This window comes from Anolis sagrei, chromosome 2 (assembly GCF_037176765.1).
Source record: "Anolis sagrei isolate rAnoSag1 chromosome 2, rAnoSag1.mat, whole genome shotgun sequence".
Lineage (NCBI taxonomy): Eukaryota > Metazoa > Chordata > Lepidosauria > Squamata > Dactyloidae > Anolis > Anolis sagrei.
Genome location: NC_090022.1, coordinates 198,319,594 through 198,337,178, shown reverse-complemented (window position 1 = coordinate 198,337,178; position 17,585 = coordinate 198,319,594). Strand labels below are relative to the sequence as shown.

The 17,585-nt window shown below is 41.7% G+C and overlaps 2 protein-coding genes across 2 annotated transcripts in view; one reads left to right on the top strand and one right to left on the bottom strand.

Moving 5' to 3' along the window:
* Positions 1–2,241, top strand: part of C1R (complement C1r) — a 28,160-nt gene extending 25,919 nt beyond the window's left edge. The window contains exon 11 of the mRNA XM_060762580.2: positions 698–2,241. Within this exon, the coding sequence (XP_060618563.2) occupies positions 698–1,527 (830 nt within the window). The 3' untranslated portion in view covers positions 1,528–2,241. The remainder of the gene's footprint in view (positions 1–697) is intronic.
* Positions 2,242–4,282: 2,041 nt separating this feature from the next.
* Positions 4,283–15,843, bottom strand: LOC132767523 (complement C1s subcomponent). Its single transcript, XM_067464338.1, has 7 exons — positions 15,254–15,843; positions 13,087–13,214; positions 12,473–12,677; positions 11,914–12,091; positions 9,546–9,683; positions 7,259–7,333; positions 4,283–5,338 (listed from the first exon to the last, which is right to left on the bottom strand). The coding sequence occupies exons 2-7, from the start codon at positions 13,104–13,106 to the stop codon at positions 4,566–4,568; spliced, it is 1,389 nt and encodes a 462-aa protein (XP_067320439.1). The 5' UTR covers positions 13,107–13,214; positions 15,254–15,843; the 3' UTR covers positions 4,283–4,565.
* Positions 15,844–17,585: the final 1,742 nt, after the last annotated feature.

The window sequence follows — 17,585 nt, the reverse complement described above, 5'->3', positions numbered from 1 at the left end:
TAAGCAAAGGTGTATCTCACTAACTCGTTGTCTGATGAACAGCCAAACTCATAGGGACTGAGGAAAGCCCATATGGGGAAACCAAACTAAGGTCCCTTCCACACAGCTGTAAAAATCCACATTGAACTGGATTATATGGCAGTGTTGACTCAGATAATCCAGTTTAAAGCAGTAGTTGTGGATTATCTGCCTTGATATTCTGGGTTATATGACTGTGTTGAAGGGCCCTAAAGTTGCCATCTCCAGTAAAGGGGGAATGGATGTTGGGGAGACATATAGTCTTTTGATTCTTGAAAACACTCTGGGATTTCAGCCATTTCAATACCTGCAGTGCCCTCCTCTGGTTCCGTAATGTGAAGGCAGAAATGTGACAAAAGTAATAGGTGTATCAATAAAAGTGAAAAGCAAAAGGAAGACAATACCAGTACTTGAGCAGGGCATACAAGTAAGAGTAAAGCCGGGAGAGTTTGCAGAGCTGAGGGCCCTTCCACACAGCCATATAACCCAGAATATCAAAGCAGGAAATCCCACATTTTCTGCTTTGAACTGGAGTATATGGCAGTGTGGACTCAAATAATCCAGATCAAAGCAGATATTGTGGGATTTCTTGCCTTGATATTCTGGGTTATATGGCTGTGTGGAAGGGCACAGAGAAGTAGGATGCAGATGCCTTTCTGAACTTTGCTTTCCTTTGCAGTGTGTGGAATGCCAGACAACCCCATTATAGAAGTCCAGCGAATAATTGGCGGCAAAAATGCACCTCCTGGCAGCTTCCCATGGCAAGCCATGACCATCATCTCTGGGCGCGCAGGTGGGGCATTGCTGGGTGACCGCTGGATCCTGACAGCTGCCCACATTGTGTTCCCCAAAGGCCAAAGTGACTCTGAGGAGACCCAGAGCCTTGAAGAGGTGGCTGAGAAGGCTGAAATATTCCTGGGTCACACCGTAGTGACGGACCTCTTCAAGCTCGGCAATCGGCCTGTCCTCCGGTTGTTTGTGCATCCAGACTATAATCCTGACGATGAGCAAAATTTTGATGGGGATATTGCACTCATTGAGCTGCGGGACCCAGTGACCCTTGGCCCAAATGTGCTCCCTGTCTGTCTCCCAGATCCAAGGAACAATTCGTTTTATGATCCAGGGTGGATGGGTTATGCTAGTGGCTTTGGAGTGGAGAAAAATATCCTTGCTAACCAGCTGAAATATGCACCAATCCCAGTAGCCAATCGGCTGCTGTGTCAGGAGTGGTTGCAAGGGAAGAAGATTAACAAGAAAGATCCAGTCTTCACGGCCAACATGTTTTGTGCAGGCTCTCCTAATGAAGGGAAAGATACCTGTCAAGGTGACAGTGGGGGGGCCTTGACCGTGCGTGACCCCGTGACCCAACGGTGGGTAGCCACAGGCATTGTGTCTTGGGGCATTGGGTGTGGCAAAGGGTATGGCTTTTACACTAAAGTCTTCAACTATTTGGACTGGATCAAGGGCATCGTGGGAAAGGACTGGGAGTCAATGCAAGCCCTTTCTTGATGTGCCCTATGATTTAATGAATGGTAACTTTCATTCTTTTCTATTTCTTCATCTTCAGTGTGTTCATTTTTCTTCCCAAAACCAAGGTACACCTCCACCCCACTTTGAATAAACACATATAGCTTTAACCCCATCTGTTAAACAATTCTTCCTCAACCTAAGCTTTAATTGTTTGTTATATTAATTAATTCAACCATATAACACAGTGGTTCTCAACCTTCCTAATGCCATGACCCCTTAATGCAGTTCCTCATGTTGTGACGACTCCCAATCTTCTGGTTGTATGGCCGGCAAGATTGTTTGGAACGTCTCTTTGCCTTTCCCCGCCAAAGCAGTACATATTTGTCTACTCACATTTGCATGTTTTTGAGCTGCTAGGTTGGCAGGAACTGGAGCTGACAGACAGGAGCTCACCCTGTCTCACGGATTCAAACTGCTAAACTTCAGGTCTGCAGTTCAGCAGCACAAGGATTTAATCCATTGCGGCTTCATTATGAAATGAAAAAGAATTATTAGCCAATTTCTGATGGCTGTTTTCTCCCTGCTGCAATATCTCTGCTAAATAATATTAATAAAATTCACCCACATTTCTAAAACCTGCCACATTCTTTGTCACATCTTGAAAGCTCCCAAGGAGTGATTCTCTGTAACTTTTATTTGTATGTATCTTTCCAGAACAGCACTGTTCAGATATTAAACTTACTGTTGGCAGAACTTGGAATTTTCTTTAAAGACTCAAATGTTTCACTGTCGTAACTATACTCATCATGCTATCTCAGTCTCCTGCTATGTTTACATTATCAAGATCCACAGCACAATATTGTCATGGCTTAAGTCAGTGGTTCTCAACCTGTGGGTCCCTAGGTGTTTTCACCAACAACTCCCAGAAATCTCAGCCAATTTGCCACCTGTGAGGATTTCTGGCAATTGAAGGCCAAAACATCTGTTGACCCACAGGTTGAGAACCACTGGCTTAAGTCATATTGTGTATATGGCTCTTTCCCCAGCTGGGTGATCTCTGGGAAGTTCATTCCTTTGCCGATTAGGTCAACTTCTTGATGTTTCATTTCTCGTGTGCCACACTGTCTCAAACCTGGATGGCTTCAGATGTCATATTTCAGATGAGTCACAACACCCTTCCTCCCACGAGTCAAGCATGCAGTGTCTATTGAGTCTTCCCTGAGAATCATACCAGACTAATACCAGCCTCCATATGACCCACCAACTGCCTTATGCTGAAATGCCATCTTTGTACTGATCTTGTTTTTGCGTTCTCTCCACACTTATTCTCTGTACAAAATGCAATCCTCCCTTTTCATCTGATGTCTCTGCTACTTCCAGAAGACTGCAACTGCTATCCTCATTTCTACTCTTTTTCCTTTTCACTAGCCTGTCTTAACAAATACTCAAGGACTACAATAGGTTGAATCAAGGTGAAAGCAGTCTCAGCTCCTTTGTCTAATTGGGACTGGAACAAAAATTATCCTTTCACTGTAGGGTCTTTTAACAGACTAGAGTTTTAACCTAAAATAAATAAACGTTATCAGTATAAATCTGGAGGGTGGGAGGGATGGAAGGGCAAAGTGCAAACTTCATGGAGCTCTGTTCTAGGGAGTGCGTGGTGAAGAGAGGAGGCCAGCAAACCAGAGAGGGGTAAACAAGAGAGGGGTAAACACCAGAGAGGGGTAAAATTTGCACAAAACGTCAACATTTGAAAGTATCAATATCCCCTCAGATCAAATGACAACAAGATAGCACTTGCAGTTTTGCATTTGGGGTTCTTAATGTAATCAAACACAATATGTCTTACAAGAATGATGATTTATTATTTCAAATTAGCTGTACCCTCCATGTGTAGCTGTGGCCAACCTTCCCTCCCTCTTTCTCTTCTTTCTTTCTCTCCTTCCCTCCTTCTCTTCCTCTTCCCTTCCTCCCCCCTTTTCTTTCCATTCCTCTTTCTCCCCTTTCTTCCTTTTCTACCTATTCTTGGACTGCAACTCCCAGCAGTCCTCCTGATCGATCTATCTACCTACCTATCTCTATCTAATCTATCTATCTGGAACATTACTGGGAGTTGCAGTCCAGGAATAGGAAATTGGAAATATGCATGGATTGGGATGATCTCAAAGAAATCTAAAGAGAAGAAAGCTTGGAGCTTGGAAGCAGTGCATTTGGATCATCCTTCTCTCCTAAAGAGCCTGGTCTAGGGAATGCTGGGAGCTGTAGTCCAGAAGAGAGTATGGATATGCTATTGTGTGTTTTGTTTGCCAGGGGGAGTCGTTTTTGCTCATGCACTGTAGCATCTTTTTGCTTTTTTGGCTTTTTAAGTCTCTTCTGCTGCATTTTTCAGTGTATTTATGAGTGATGGTCACTCATTGGCCTGATAGGTGTATTGCATCCAAATCTGGTGACAATGTGTCCAGTGGTTTTTGAGTTATGTTAATCTCACAAACGAACATTACATTTTTATTTATATAGATGATTTTTGTTTTCAGAAGACCTTCCAAGCATGCAAATATAGCCAGACAGATTGCTTTGACAGTGACATGGAATTATTTCAAGGGTAGGTTAAGGATATCATCATCAGAGACAAGGAGGTGCTCCTTGTCTCTGATGGACAGAGCATACGTTTTTTTCCCTTTGCACTTCAGGGACAGTAAGCAAGGAATTCAAGTCCTCTCCGCAAGGATTTCAAGGGGCACTCACACAATTCCAAAACCTCATTTCAGGAAGAACAAACAAACTCACAACCCACTGAAATAGAAGGGAATTTATTTTGAGTGTTCCTGTCTAGATAATGCTTGTGATACCAATGCTGATGAAAAACAATTTCTCTCTCCATTGGGAACACCCACCAGTCACAATTAAGCACTCAGAGCTGTTGCTATTCTGCTTTTCAGAAAAAGAGAAGAAAACAGCCAAGGTAAAGCATATAAACCTTGGCTCCAATCATCTCTTTAGTGGACTAACCCTTGAGAATGAACAAATCGAAACAGTTAGCGTCTAGGAGAACAACTGAGTCCTGGATGTGGATGCAACTAGTCTTTGTATTGGTTCATGATCTCTACAATCCAGTCCACATAGTTTGCCACCTTCGTGTAAAGGCCATAAGTGCCACATTTTGGTCCCCAAGAAACTAGGCCGGCAACATAGTAACGGGTCTCATTATGGGGATCTTGAATGACATATGCCCCACCACTATCCCCTTGACAGCTGTCCTGCCGGCCATCCCCAGCACAAATCATATTATCTGTGAAGACATAGGTCAACATATCTGCGGGGGAATCCGGCTTCACTCTTCGGCACACCTCCATCTCTTGCACTGGGACCTTCGCTGCCTTCAGTTTCATGGATTTTCTTTGTCTTTCTGTCCTGCCCCAACCAGTTACAAACCCTAGGGTCCCAATCTGAGGATCATAGTCAGAAGATGTGCCAGGAAGGCAGACTGGAGAAATGGTGGGACCCAGTGTCACGGGTTTCTTCAGTCTCAGCAGAGCAATGTCATTATCAAAGTTAGTCCAGGGTTCTGTTGCTGTTGTCCAGTTGGGATGAATGAACACATGATCCACATCTAGTGGGCTAGCTTCCCTCAATGCACTGGGGCCAACTAAGAACAGGCCAGCATAGATAGTTGGGTTTGGGTTTGCATCCAGCAATTGGGCTGCTGTAACTATCCAGCGGTCTGAAATGAGAGCTCCTCCACCTTGTGGACTGTAAAAATAGACATGCCAAGGGAAGTTTCCTGATTTAGCAAATACACCTCCAAAAATCCGCCCTGTTTCTTCAATGGGTGTATGGGGAACTCCACAGACTACAGAAAGAAAGTAAGACACAAGAACTTGTAAGCACTAGAGAGACAAGATCCAACAATTTATAGTGATATTTACATATTTATATACATATATAGAAATGCTCTGTAATAGTGTCTTGGCATGCACACTCTTCCTAACATCTCCTTTGACTGTTGTCTATTTATATTGCCTCATAACACTGACTGGGTGCTATTAAAAATTGAGCTGCCCTATGATCCTACCTCTTTATTACAGTACAGATAATTTCCACAACCTTATGCCCTTCAATATGTACTGGATTACCACTCGCATCATCTCCTGTCATTATGGACAATGCTGCATTCGAAGACATCTAAAGCATTCGGAAATGTATCAAATCCATTTTAAGTGGGGTAGTTCTACTGTCTGATGTGAGACAAACATTCCCAATGACACTACCTTCTCTCCAGCTCCCCTCACCTTGCTTGAATTCTCCTTACCTTGATATTAATCCCTAGAAGAAGTCTACACATTAGTGATGCCTCAGGGCTGCATGTCACATTCCATGAAGAAGCAAGATTTTGCACTTGGGATTCAATGATGCTAATTATATATTTGCTTTGTTCAAGTTTATCTTGTTTACTTTCCCATTCTTTGTACATTGATGTAGAGATACAAAGACCATGGGCCACTTCCAGCTGCTTATTTAAGGGCTTTTAAAAATTATCTTTGTTGAGTTCTTGTGTCTTTTGCTCAGTTCAAATTATCTCCTGTTAAACACCTGCCTTCACAAATACCTCTCTAATTGGATTGCTGTGAGTTTTCTGGGCTGAATAGCCATGTTCCAGAGACATTATCTCCTGACGTTTTGCCCACATCTATGGCAGGCATCCTCAGAGGTTGTAAGGTCTGTTGGAAACCAGGGTGGGAGAAAGAACTCTTGTCTGCTTGAGGCAAGTGTGAATGTTGCAAATGGACATCTTGATTAGCATTTAATGGCCTTGCAGCTTCAAAGCCTGGCTGGTTGCTGCCTGGGGGAATTCTTCGTTGGGTGCTCTTAGCTGTCCCTGATTGATTTTAGCAAGAAAATTCAATGCTAATCAAAACAGCCAATTGCAACATTCACACTTGCCTGAAGCAGACAAGAGCTGTTTCTCCCACCCTGGACATTCTGCAGATATATAAACCCCACTTGCCTAGTTTCCAACAGACCTCATTACCTCTGAGGATGCCTGCCATAAATGTGGGCAAAAAGTCAGGCGAGAATGCTTCTGGAACACGGCCAAACAGCCTGGAAAACTTACAGCAACCTAGTGATTCTGACCACGAAAGCCTTTGACTACACTTCCTTAATTCCCCCATATAAAGCTCCCTGGTCAGATTTGTTAGACTCTTAAAAAACATTATTCTTAACCTCTATGAGATGCAAGTCCTCTCTAGCCAGAACCCCAACTTCATTAAACCTCAGACTATGATCCAAATAATTCCTGGCAGCACCACCTGTTATTCACTTCTCCTATCCTTCTTGCCCTTGAATTGGAATGAAACATGAAATGACATGACAACGTAAGCATCAAGCGTCCTTCCCTGAAATCCCAAGGGATCTCCCAAAGGCTATTCCTTACAGTCTCATTGGTCTCCACATGGATCAAAAGGAAGGGGAAATGGTCTGTGGCTTTGACAAGCCTTTTCAGTGACACAATTATGTTGTGTTGGGCACAAGGTTACTCCACTAACCCATTTGCTCTTCTTTGGAAAAAAATTCTTGTGGCAGATAGTATATCATAACACTATCACAATACTGTTGTGCTTGATGCCTTGTCTTATCAGAAAAAGGGAAGCTACAAACTCTGTAGGTATTTGCACTCCTGGGCTTCAGCTATGTTTCACCTCATTCTGGTGCAGAACTACAAAGCCTATAAGTGGCCCCTTCCAGTGGGATGCAAAATTCGGCATTGTACCTGGGATGCAAACCGGAAGCTCTGTTTTCTCTTCTTCATCTACCCATTTCCCATTGGCTGAACACCGATAGATTCCTTCAAAAATAAAGAAACACAACAATGAGTTTCTTTAGAGTCAATCTTAAATTTAATCCAGGAAAGTGCTTCCTCTGCTCGTAAATATTTATTTATTTACGTTATTAGTATCCCGCCTTTTTCAGCCTGAAGGTGACTCAAGGCAGTTTACAGTCGGCAACAATTTGACACCCCAGCAGACATAAAATATAGTTAAAAACGTTTAGCATCTTCTTCTATATATATAAAAATGCTCTGTGCATAATGAGTACCTTAAAAACAAAAGAACCAATGAACGAAATCACACCCAATTTGGCAACAAAACGTCTCACAACACAAGGAGTGACCATCACTCAAAAATTATGATTTTGTCATTTGGGAGTTGTAGTTGCTGGGATTTATAGTTCACCTACAATCAAATGGCATTCTGAACTCTATCAATGATGGAATTGAACCAAACTTAGCACACAGAACTTCCTTGACCAACAGAAAATACTGGAAGGGTTTGGTGGACATTGACCTTGAGTTTGGGAGTTGTAGTTCACCTACATCCAGAGAGCACTGTGGACTCAAACAATGATGGATCTGGACCAAACTTGGCACAAGCACTCAATACTCCCAAATATGAACACAGATGGAATTTGGGGGAAATAGACCTTGACATTTGGGATTTGTAGTCACTGGGATTCACAGTTCACCTACAATCAAAGAGCATTCTGAACCTCACAAATGACAGAATCAGGGCAAACTTCCCCCACAGAACCCCCATGACCATCAGAAAATACTTAAGGCCATCCAATCCAACTCCCTTCATCAGGCAAGAAAACGTAATCAAAGCCCTCCTGACAAAGAGCCATCCAGCCATAGATATAGATAGATAGATGGATAGATAGATAGATAGACGATAGACATGCCTAAAGACATGGCTATTTGACGATAAATAAATAAATAAAGACGATAGATAGCCTAAAGACATGGCTATTTGAGAAGGCATTTAACTGAGCGCTACATTAACTGGTAATGACAACTGGAACGGTATATGGATTACGAGATTGGTTATGATTCTACGATAAGATGGAGCGGATTATTTTAGTGTAATTATATTATTGTGTACTAGTGATATGTTGATTTTTCGTTATCGCTTTATTGTAAATTGTCTTTTATATGTTGTACACTGCCGTGAGTCGCCCTAGGGCTGAGAACGGCGGTCAACAAATGCAGCAAATAAATAAATAAATAAATAATAGATATGATTCACACACAGAGAGATATAGTATCATAGATTTGAAAGGGACCCCTAAAGAAGGACAGTTATGTGTTGCATGTTCCAGAGTAGGCCAGCCAGACAATCTCCACATCAACACTGACAAAGAAACAGCAAGAAATACTGTTTACCCACAAGCGTAAAGAAATTACATATATTAGAAACCAACACTTTCTCATTACTTTATTTTCCAGATCAACAGACTGGGCCACAGCAACACATGGCAGGGGACAGCTAGTATAATATAAAAACCATACAAAACCAATAAATAATAAATAATCAGCATCTCCTTTCTAAAATCATTTTCCAGTCGCATCGTCAAATCGTTCCATGGTTCACATTTACCTGTTACGCTCCATTTGCAAAAGCTTGCTCAAAGAGCCAGGTTTTGCCTTTTTAATGAAATGTCAGGAGGGAGGGGGCTGATCTAATATCCCTAGGGAGGGCGTTTCATAGTCGATGGGCCAGCACTGAGAAGGCCCTGTCTCTTGTCCCTGCCAGACATATCTGCAAAGGAGGCAGGACTGAGAGCAGGGCCTCCCCAGATGATCTTAGAGTCCTAGATGGTTCGTAAGAACACATACATTTGGACAGGTAAGCTGGACCGGAACCAGATTACCTGTCTAAATGTATCTCTCCTTATGGACCATCTAGAACTCTAAGATTTTCTGGGGAAGCCCTGCTCTCAGTCCCGCCTCCTTCACAGATGCGTCTGCAGGATTGCAAAACATGGATTAGTACTATCTCCCAGTTTTAATGAATGCTGAATATGCCATGCTTTGTAAATAAACCTAGAGACCTTTTGTCTGAAATGAAGAAATATGGATGAAATTTCTTTCACACAAATACTGGAATGATGTAAAAATAAAGCACTCTTTAATACAGTGCACGACAATACTATAATCCTCAATTCTGCCTCTGAAAGTCACCAGAAGATGAATTGAGAGGAATGAATTGAATGGGACTCACCGCTTGCATTGCTGTTTAGTGTATAGTAGGGCTCACTGCATACGTAGCGGATAGTGGCTTGGTAATGAGTCTCCTCAGATTCGGTCAGGTAAACGACTGCTCCATTTTCAGGATGATGAGGCATACCACAATCGACGGCTGCAAAAACAAAGTAGGATAAGGTTAAAATAAGGCTCACAGGACCCTTCTACATTGCCATATAATCCAGACTATCCAGATAATCCAGATTATCTATCTTGAACTGGATTATCTGAGTCTACACTGCCATATAATCCAGTTCAAAGAAGATAATTTGGATTTTATATTGCAGTGTAGAAGGAGCCTCAGCTCCTCACCTATTTAACCCGTGTTCAAATAAGACTGAAGAAAGCCATTTCTTCCTCCTGTGTGTGTTGCATCACTTACACAAAATCTTCCAATCTTATCATCACATCCCTTTCTGGAACTAAGGCTCCTTCCACACAGCTGAACAAAATCCCACATTATCTGCTTTAAACTGTAATATATGACAGTGTAGACTCAGATAACCCAGTAGATATTGTGGGATTTTCTGCCTTGATATTCTGCATTATATGGTTGTGTGGAAGGGCCCAAAGTCTAAAACAACATCAATTCTTTCTACAAAGAACCATCCCAGATATCAAGTCATAAAGAAAACAGATGATTGTTTAACCAGTTATTGTTAATGTGTCAAGCATCAATCTGCCAAAAAAATGCTGCCAATTTCCAAGAGAATCTGATTAAATTAATCCCATCTCACTGGAAGTCAAAGAGAAAAGGTATGTTAAAATTGGAAATGCAGGTGAAACTCTGGGCTTCTTTGACATCCTTCCTAATTACAGTCTATACAAAAGGTGCTAAAGAAGTCTGCATCATAACCACTGGCAGCAAAAAGCAGCACTGTAGTGCTTTGTATCATTGCTGATGGTCATTGTATTATATTGTTGCCATTGTATTTAATTTTAAACTGGGAAAATGTACCCAAGAATGTACTCCAAAGATGTCATTGGAAAAATGGATGGATGGATAGGTGACTGGAGGGCTCGTGGAAGATTGGCTAAGTGTTGCATGCGGGAACATGAGAGAGAAGCCTCCCACAAGGATGGTAAAACATCAAAACACCCAGGCGTCCTCTGGGCAACATCCTTGCAGACGGCCAATTCTTTCACATCAGAAGTGACTTGAAGTTTCTCAAGTTGCTCCTGACACGAAAAAAAAAGTCTGTACCTATACATCTGGACATTTTAAGACCATGTGAAAAATCTGCAAGAGCACTAACATTTCTGGCCATTTCCTGATCTTATAACCTAGGTGAACACTGGAAGAAAGAATAATAGGGATCAATGGGCTACGAGAGTTGAATGACAAGTAGTGCCTCCACCTTCGTTACTTGGGTTTGGATGGGAATATTTGAATAAATCAAACGCAGAAATAATCCTTAGAAGGTGCTCTTTAACTACCACTATTCACTTTTCCACATGATCACCACACAATTGGATACATTTTTGCCAATGAGGAACATGTTTTCTGAAGCCGTCATGGAAGAAGTCGACACTCTGTTTCCACAACCCATCATGCACAGAACTTTCGATAGCCAAGCAAAGCAATAATGTGACACATACGTTCTTGTGAAATGCCTATTATGGCTTAAAATTTCTCTCTGAGTGATATGACAATCGTCCTGAATCAATCTGTCAAGCTTTTGCTTGTGAAACTTGGTGCTTGCTGTCACAGGATGTCCAATGCTTTGTTTGTCATGCAAGTCAGATGTTCCCACCTCAACATCTTTACTCACCCAACAATGCACAGTACTCACATCAACACAATCACCATAAACAGCTTGCATTCTCTGATGAATCTCCTTTGGGGTGACACCTTCTGCCCTCAAGAATTCAATGATCGCATTGACTGACTGTCTGCACAGGGTTCCATACTTTGCACTTTAGCAACACAACCATTCAATGCTAAGACTTTCCACCAAAATGGAACTGTAGAAGAGAGTCTACTGAACAAGCCAGTGCCTGTCGCATACCACTACTGCCATCATTGACGAGTTATGAAGGTGGAGGCATTACTTTTCATTCAATCCTCGTACATCCCTTGCAACAGAGTAGGTGTGTATGTAGGTGTGTGTGTGTGGGGGGGGGGGGTATTGCTTTGACCTGTGATGATAATCCTGCTACAGTTCAGGGGTATTGAAATTTAACCATAACTGTTCTTAATAGGCTGACTTTGTCCACAGATGACGTTTGAATTTTCAAACCATGCAAACAATCTTAGTTTCATGCTCAGTGAAAATCATGCCGCCCCGCAGCCTTTCCATCCCAGGGCACTAATGCTTAAATACAAATAACAGCCAAGAACTTACCCACTGCAGTGTAATAAGCAGCAAACCCAGTGAATCTTCCTTCATTAGAAAAGTCAGACTGAAAGATGACAGTCAAATTATTGTAGAGGATATGAAATTCCATCAGGACATGTGAACCAGGGTAATGTCTTGTCCTCTGACCACAAAGTTGGCCCTCAACACGACTACCAGACAAGACCTAAAAGAGACAGATAGACCTTGGTTTCTGCAACTGAAACGTTGGTTGTCATCATTATACCTGGCTGGCACAACACATATCCATATACATTTACTTATATTCAAATTAATCATACTTTGAGTTGGTCCATTGAAAACTATGGACCTAAGTGAATTAAGATTACTTAGACCAGTAGTTCTCAACCTGTGGGTCCCCAGATGTTTTGGCCTTCAACTCCCAAAAATGCCAAAACACCTAGGGACCAGAGGTTGAGAACCACTGCCTTAGACCTACTATGCATATGACTCAATCCAGATCTAAACCAGAATACCCTCTCCATATTAGGCTGGGATCATCCCACCTCAGTTCTACAGTGCTCTAAGAAAGGACATAGCTCTTTACCTTCACAAAATCATGCTCGCAGTTTTGAGATGGTTCTATATCCAAGTGGGTGAAGTAAAGGTGAATACCATAACCTGGAGGAACACTTATTCCCCAAAACTCTAAAGCATTGTTGGGATATGCCTGAGGATAGTTTGGAGAGTGGATCCCTCCATCCATGGAGAATGCCTCCGTGCAAGCCAGGAGGGACCAAATGATGAAACTCCTAGAGATGGGGGGGAAAGAAAATTAAGTTGTTTGCTACTTCTATACTCAGGCCCCAACTGCCTGTACTCCAAGAGCCTAGAAGAGTCTGCATCACCGCTTGGTTTCTCAGCCTTCAATTGTAGTCCTACTAACCACCTTTCTACTGACTCAAGTTGTGCAAAAATATAGTTTGGTCTGAAATGCTTCAGAGCAGAAGAACAGAGGGGTGTTTTCGTGTCTGAGATGAACAGCTGAGAGCCCAATCCACCTGCAAAGCTCTGGGAGAAATATCTAACCTCATGGTTAAAGGGGATTGTTGTTGAGCAAAATTGTTTTGGGAAGACATAGGTGAGAGAGGGGATAGGTGCCTTGGCTTGCAACACCTCCCCCTGCCCTCATGAAGTATGCCATGGACTTCAATAACTTACCACATTTGTAAAATCTCCATTTCAATCAACTTCTTTCTCAAAACCAGAATGGTAGAACTTCAGATTTCAACAAACACAAGTCACTTCTGAGTCAATTGTTCTTTTCCACCTCTTCCTCTGAAATAGCCCTGCAAGGTTGACAAGAAAATGGAATTCCAGTTCACAGAGAACTAAGGAGTTAAGGAATCTAGGACTTAAGAAGGAAAATTGATTCTAAAACAACATTCTTTACTACTAATGCTAATAATAATACAATATAAGAATTACGGTATATATTTTATATTACATGTGATATAGTATAATATATATAATAAACAAACTAGTCCAATGTGGGCTAGGCAAAACTACGGTTAGGTGAATCTGTAATTGGTTAAGCGGACAAACCCAGAGGGTGATTCTCCCCAATGCTTCCTCTTCATCCTAGAAAGAAATGACGAGCAGAGCCATAAGCAGGGCTCCATCCTGGGCCCAGTCCTGTTCAACATCTTTATTAATGACTTAAATGAAGGGTTAGAAGGCATAGTCATCAAGTTTGCAGAGGACACCAAATTGGGAGGGATAGCCAATAGTCCAGAGGACAGGAGCAGAATTCAAAACGATCTTGACAGATTAGAGAGATGGGCCAAAACTAACAAATGAAGTTCAACAGTGGCAAATGGAAGATACTCCACTTTGTCAGGAAAAATGAAATGCAAAGATACAGAATGGGGGACACCTGGCTCGAGAGCAGTACGTGTGAAAAAGATCTTGGAATCCTTGTGGACAGCAAGTTAAATATGAGCCAACAATGTCATGTGGTGGCAAAAAAAGCCAATGGGATTTTGGCCTGCATCAATAGGAACATAGTGTCTAGATCCAGGGAAGTAATGCTACCCCTCTACTCTGCCTTGGTTAGACCACACCTGGAATATTGCATCCAATTCTGGGCACCACAATTGAAGAGAGATATTGACAAACTGGAATGTGTCCAGAGGAGGGTGACTAAAATAATCAAGGGTCTGGAGAACAAGCCCTATGAAGAGCGGCTTAAAGAGCTGGGCATGTTTAGCCTGAAGAAGAGAAGGCTGAGAGGAGACACGATAGCAATGTATAAATATGTGAGAGGAAATCATGGGGATGAGGGAGCAAGCTTGTTTTCTGCTTCCCTGGACATGGAACAATGGCTTCAAACTACAAGAGAGGAGATTCCATCTGAACATGAGGAAGAACTTCCTGACTGTGAGAGCTGTTCAGCAGTGAAACTCTCTGTCACTGAGTGTGGTGGAGGCTCCTTCTTTGGAAGCTTTTAAACAGAGGCTGGACGGTCATCTGTTGGGGGTGCTTTGAATGCAATTTTCCTGCTTCTTGGCAGGGGGTTGGACTGGATGGCCCATGAGGTCTCTTTCAACTCTATGATTCTACTAATACTAATACTAATATTGTGTTGTGCTAATAATGTAATATATTGTACACATATAATATTGATTATAATATTATAATGTAATACAATATAATAATAATAATAATACAATATAATAATTATATATTTCATATTACATGTAATATTACTAATAATATTACAGTACAGTGGTATAGTGCAATATGGGAATGTATGGTACTAATATTGTGCTATGCTAATAATATAATATATTGTGTATATATATAATATTAATAGTAATATTATAGTGTAATTTAATATAATAATACAATATAATAATTATATATTTCATATTACATATAATATTACTAATAATATTACAATACAGTGGTATACTACAATATGGGAATGTATGGTACTAATACTATGCTATGCTAATAATATAATATATTGTATTTACATGTAATCTGTAAGCCGCTCTGAGTCCCCTTCGGGATGAGAAGGGCGGCATAGAAATGTCGTAAATAAATAAATGCCACAATGTACATATTTCCACAAAGCATCAAGGAACACTTGAGCACAAGGTCAGGCATTGAGCAAGATGGGGGGCCAAGAAGACCACCTTGTCACAGAGTTAACTTCCAGATCGCAACCCAAGAGTGACTAATGCCTCCAGTCCCAAAAAGTCACATTATTTTAGGGAAAGCACTATCTTTCCCAGTATAAAGGATGGATGAATTCCATAACAAGAAACATTTCACCCATATCCTAATATCCAAAAATCTCAATTTCATTTTTTTCAGAGGTTACCTTTTAGTCCTTCTTTCTTCAGCTGTTTCTCACCTGCCTCTTCTATTTCTCTCTTCTTTTTTCCAAACAACACATACTGTAGGAGGTACTTGATAGGTTTGTACTGAATTGAAGAACTCTGCTCCCCTCTGCTGTTTGACAGTGGCATCCTTCATTCCCTTGCATTGGAAAACAATATCAAAAGTGAAAGCAGTGTAATCTAATTGCACCATCTCTATTTTGGCAGGGTGAAGTTTGGATTTTTTTTTTAATCCTCCAAAGAGGTCATATGACTTCTGAGAAAAGAACTGAGGGAAATTCCAAATTCCTGTTGAAAAAACCAAACTGTGATATTAGGCAACCAAACTGGAGAAATGCCTTAAAATCACTGACCTTCTCATCTGTTGATCATTCAATTTAGGTTTATCATGTCTCTCTTCCACACACAAGAGTATTTCATTCCCAGGCCTCATCTACACTGACTACTTAACTCAGTATGGAGTCAGATCAGACCCCAGACGGCTACCCAGTGCATGAGGGCTGATCCAATTGCTAAACAAGGCTTTCACTTGGTTCCAACCAAGTGAATAGGAGCCCCTGTTGGTGCAGTGGGTACCGGCAGGTCTGAAGACTGACAGGTTGCAGGTTTGAATCCGGGGAGAGTGTGGATGAGCTCCCTCTGTCAGCTCCAGCTCTCCATGCAGGGACATGAGAGAAGCCTCCCACAAGGATGGTAAAACATCAAAACATCTGGGCATTCCCTGGGCAACATCCTTGCAGATGGCCAATTCTCTCACACCAGATGTAACTTGCGGTTTCTCAAGGTGTTCTTTTCCATGGCTGAAAGCTTTGGTGACCATTTCCGCTACCTTGGCAGCCACCTCTCTACAAAAGTCGACACTGAAACACAACACCGCCTGAGCTCTGTAAGTGCAGCATTTTTCCAAATGAAGCAGAGAGTGTTTGAGCACGAGGACATCTGTAGGGAGATCAAGGTGCTTGTTTATAAAGCTATTGTCCTCCCAATCCTGCTATATGCCTGCGAAGCGTGGACTGTCTACAGACGTCACACTTAACTCCTGGAACAATTCCATCAGCAATGTCTCTGAAAAAAACCTGCAAATCTCTTGGGAAGATAGGCAGACAAATGTCAGTGTGCTGGAAGAAGCAAAGACCACCGGCATTGAAGCGATAGTCCTATGCCATTACCCCAGCTGGACTGGCCATGCTATCCAAATGCCCTATCACCAGCTCCCAAAGCAGTTACTATACTCCCAACTCAAGAATGGGAAATGTAACATTGGAGGACAGGAAAATATATTTAAATATGAGTTTAAAGTCAGCCTTCAAAACTGTGGTATAGACACCAAGTATTGGGAAGCCCTGGCCCTTGAGCACTGTGACCAGCAGTGCTTTAGAATTCGAAGAGACATGAACAGAGGGTGAAAGGGAGAAGCGTGCCAAGAGGAAAACGCATCAAGCCAACACTGACCGGGACCACCTTCCACCTGGAAACTAATGCCACCTTTGCGAAAGAACATATGGATCAAGAATAGGGCTCCACAGCCACTGACAGACCCACCACCAAGACACCAGATATACGGTTGTGTGGGAGGGCCCAATATCTGCTTTGAACTGAATTATCTGAGTCCACACTCAGATAATGTGGGATAATCCAGTTCAAAGCAGATATTGGGCCCTTCCACACAGTACTTGGAGGACCTTTATCCTCAGGCTACAAGGGATCGTCTAAGTAAGTTTTTAAAGAAGGACTCCTAAGCAGGCAGCTACTGTAATGTATACCTTTTTTTCAGCTAAATTTTACATTCACCAGGAAATACTTTTTATGGTTTTGGGGTTTTGAAAATTGAGGTGGGCATTAGATTTGGTGGCCCATTAGACTTGAGTAAATATGGGCATATATTAGCTTTGGATCCCATAGGGAAGGGTTAACATTTGTTTCATTGTCTGAAGAGAAAAATGATAGGTGATTCAAAATTGGACCAGTTATTACATGCTGAAGATAAACATCCACTTCCCTCTCCCCCTTCCTGCCCAATAGTAACTTCCACACAGTTGTATAAAATCTACATTGAACTGGATTATATAGCAGTGTGGACACAGCCCTATATTCCAGAATATCTGTTGCACTCCAGGACAGGGAACGCCCTCTGATTTTAAACACCACACTGTTGGATGGAAAATAATCCTTTTATTGAAGATAATTAAAAAGCAATAAGGTAAAAAAAACACTTTAAAGAAATAGGTAAATCCAATTAGGTAGGAAGATAAGCAGGAACAAAGTAGTCCAGGGTAATAGTCCAGGAAATTCCATAAAAACAAAGGCAAAACT

Bases quoted from the DNA above. Each gene is read 5' to 3' on its own strand.
- LOC132767523 (XM_067464338.1), bottom strand. From the start codon at position 13,106: ATGGAGATTTTACAAATGTG. The intron at 12,678-13,086 runs GTAAGTTATTGA...CCCCATCTCTAG, and splicing joins ATGGAGATTTTACAAATGTG to GAGTTTCATCATTTGGTCCC. The intron at 7,334-9,545 runs GTGAGTCCCATT...TTATTTTTGAAG, and splicing joins ACTAAACAGCAATGCAAGCG to GAATCTATCGGTGTTCAGCC.